Source organism: Malurus melanocephalus, unplaced genomic scaffold (assembly GCF_030028575.1).
Source record: "Malurus melanocephalus ecotype Western Australia unplaced genomic scaffold, MMel_1.1 scaffold_938, whole genome shotgun sequence".
NCBI lineage: Eukaryota > Metazoa > Chordata > Aves > Passeriformes > Maluridae > Malurus > Malurus melanocephalus.
Genome location: NW_026624170.1, coordinates 112254 through 115416, shown reverse-complemented (window position 1 = coordinate 115416; position 3163 = coordinate 112254). Strand labels below are relative to the sequence as shown.

The 3163-nt window shown below is 48.1% G+C and overlaps 1 protein-coding gene across 1 annotated transcript; it reads right to left on the bottom strand.

The window, feature by feature from the left end:
* Positions 1-828: 828 nt before the first annotated feature.
* Positions 829-3157, bottom strand: S100PBP (S100P binding protein). The gene is made up of 3 exons (XM_057386232.1): positions 1978-3157; positions 1637-1728; positions 829-1000 (listed from the first exon to the last, which is right to left on the bottom strand). The coding sequence occupies exons 1-3, from the start codon at positions 3058-3060 to the stop codon at positions 892-894; spliced, it is 1284 nt and encodes a 427-aa protein (XP_057242215.1). The 5' UTR covers positions 3061-3157; the 3' UTR covers positions 829-891.
* Positions 3158-3163: the final 6 nt, after the last annotated feature.

The window sequence follows — 3163 nt, the reverse complement described above, 5'->3', positions numbered from 1 at the left end:
TCAGCCTTGAGCTCAAGACTTCTCCAATCTGAAGCCAAATCTCAACATTTCAGCTCAAAATTGTCCCAATCTGAGTCCAAATCTCAACTTTGAGCTCCAAGTTGCCCCAATCTGCGTCCAAATCTCAATATTTGAGCTTAAAGTTGCCCCAATCTGAGCCCAAATCTCAGCACCTGACCTCACGATTCCCCCAGTGAGTCCAAATCTCAACATTTGAGCTCAAGATTCTTCCAATCTGCACCCAAATCTCAACATTTGAGATTAAGATTCCCCCACTCTGAACCCAAATCTCAACATTGGAGCTCAAAGTTGCCCCAGAGTCCAAATCTCAGCTCTTGAGTTCAAGATTTCCCCAGTGAGTGCAAATCTCAACTCTGAGCTCAAAGTTGCCCCAATCTGACTGCAAATCTCAAATTTGAGCTCAAGGTTCCCCCTGATTGAGTTTTCACAGGTTTTGGGGAGGTGGTGGAGTCCTGGAGGTGTCCAAGGAAGGATTGGGCTGGTAATAGAGTGGGAACTCGATGCTCTCAGAGATTTTTCCAATTTTGGTGATTCTGGGATTGTTGTGAACTGCCAAGACCGAGTTATTCCCAACAGAACTCAGCTCAGCTCAGTTTTTCCCAGTAACACAAACCTGCTTTGGGAGAACCCCAGATTTTCCACAACAAACCCCCTTTCACAACATTCCCCAGATATCTCTGAAACTCCAGAGATCCAGACTGATTCCTGTGCAGGAATTTTGTGCAAGGCAGTGCACAGAGCAATCAATTATTTAATTAATTAAAAWGTCACAGGCACTTTTGATTCCCCTCTGAAAACAAACCCACTCCAAACAAAGAACAAATATCAWTTTTTCCCTCCCCATCAGCCTCATCCCATCCCAAACAGGGGTTACCTGAGGTAATATCCACATTTTTCCTCATTTAGATTGGCACAGCCTGTAGAGAAACGTTTCTTTTGCTCAGGTTGCACTTCTGACATGCAGCTCCGTTGTTTTGGCCTTGAAAATAATAAAATGTGTTCATTGATTTAATTTTTTTTTTTAGCTTATTTGTCAAATTAGGTTACAGTTGGCAGAGAGGGCAAAGAACCGGCAGAATTATGACAGATGTGACATTCTTAGGACTGAAAAAATAAAAGTATTTATTTGAGTAAAGCTGTAAAAGATCAAACATGCTGAGAGCAAAGCAGCTGAGCCACCCAGCGGGTCCGACCACGCCAGGAACCCGAGGAGAGCTCTCAAAAGCGGCTTTTTCACACCACTCCAGGCCTCGGTGCCAAGAGCAACGCCCAGAACGTGGAGAAAAAAACCCCGGGGAAGAGCAGGAGCAAATCCCGATCCGCTCTGCTGCTGCCACCTGCAGGGAAACGCTGCGGGAGGAGAGAGCGGCACAAAAATCCCCTCCCCTGCCTGCAGAAACCACCAAAGCWGCCCAAACCACCTCCTTTTCCCTTTCCCGATATTCTTCCTCYTCTTCCAGTATCCATTTCCTCGCTATTTCAATTAATCTTAATTTAAAAATAAAGATAAACACAGCAACACGGTGGAGGAAATAGCTGAGATGTTTTTCAGGACCAACACGGTGGAGGAAACAGCTGAGATGTTTTCCCAAGTGCAGATTTCCTAAAAAATTACCTTTCTTCCTCCTCCTGTGGAATAATTTTGCYAGTTTTCTTCCCACTGGTTGTCTCCTCCTGCTTGGCCTGGCCTACAGCTGCGTCAYTTAACTGGAAAAGGAAGGAAAAGAGGATTAAGATGTAATAAAACTTTTCCAATAAAACTTTTCCCGGGAAGTTCTGCTTATATAATTACATAAAAATCATATTTTCCTCCACTTGAAAAACCTCTGYATAAACACAACACTTGTGTGCACATGAAGGTGACCACAAACCCAAATCCAATGGGATGGGATTAAAACCATTTAAATTATGGGGATTAAAACCACTTAAATGACAAGAATTAAGATGTGAGTTTACTTTGGCGTTGCCTGCTGGCTGCTCAGCTCCCGTGGATTCCCCTTTAGCATCCTCTGGAGAGTCTGATTTCCTCGAGGAGCAGCTCGTTGTTGCTTTGGGAAGTTCTTTGCTTGGTGCCACCACAGATGCCAGGCTCTCACCCCCCATGCCCTGACCACGGGGAAGTTCAGACGAGGGCACAGATTTTTCCAGGCAATTCTTCACCAGGCTCTCCCGACCTTTAGGCATCGCTTCTTGTGAGGATTCTTTGGAATAGCAGCTGCCAGCAGATGAAGAATATCCCAAGCAATCATCTATCATGGCTTCCAAAGTTTCTCTTTCCACCTCTCCCAGGTAATTGTCCTCCAGAGCCTCATCGGAGCAGGCGGCGGCGAACGGGCTCAGGCTCAGGAGCTCCTGAAGATCCAAGTCCAGCTCCTGCTGCAGYTGGGCCCCATCCAGAGCAGCATTTCCACTCAAAAATCCACCATCACACCCAGAACTGACTGAAGAATGCTCTTGGGGTTCTTTTGGCTCCTCTGTGACCTCTGAAGTCACTTCACTGCCTGACATCCCCTCAGTGCAGCTGCTGCTCTCGGCCTTCTCGCTCTCATTTTGGCTCAAACGGCTCTCACCGGCGACATGGTGCTGCTGCTGCTGCTGCTGCTGCTGCTCAGCTTCCAGGGAATCATCTGCCAAGATTTCCTGGATCTCCTCCTCGGTGTAATCAAAGGGAGAATTCCCTTTGTCGCTGCCTGACAGCTCCAGCAGGGAATCGTCCAGCTCGCTGTCGTCGAAACACCTGCTGATATCCAGGGAAATGGCCACATCATCGTAGCCTGGTCCTGAAAAACCAGCAGTGAGCTCATCCTGGCCACTCTCATCCAGGAAAAGAGAGCAGCCAGAACCTGGGGAAGGGAACAGAGGATTCCCTGCAGGATCTGGAGTGCTGCAGCCGTGGATCAGCACGCAAGCTTTCTTAGCAGACTGCAAGGCCTGAACCTGTATGGTGGAATCTGACAGCCTCTTGGCCCTGGGAATTGTGTCCTGTTTGAATTCCTGGCACAGGCAGAGCCCGGGGGGATGAGGGGAACTGTCCCCCATGGTGTTGGGATTTCCTGGAGCTCGGTTTCCTGCTCTAGAGGCCTGAGCTCAGGCTCATCTGCTGCTGCTGCCCTCGGATCAACCCTTCTGGAGGAGGAATCGG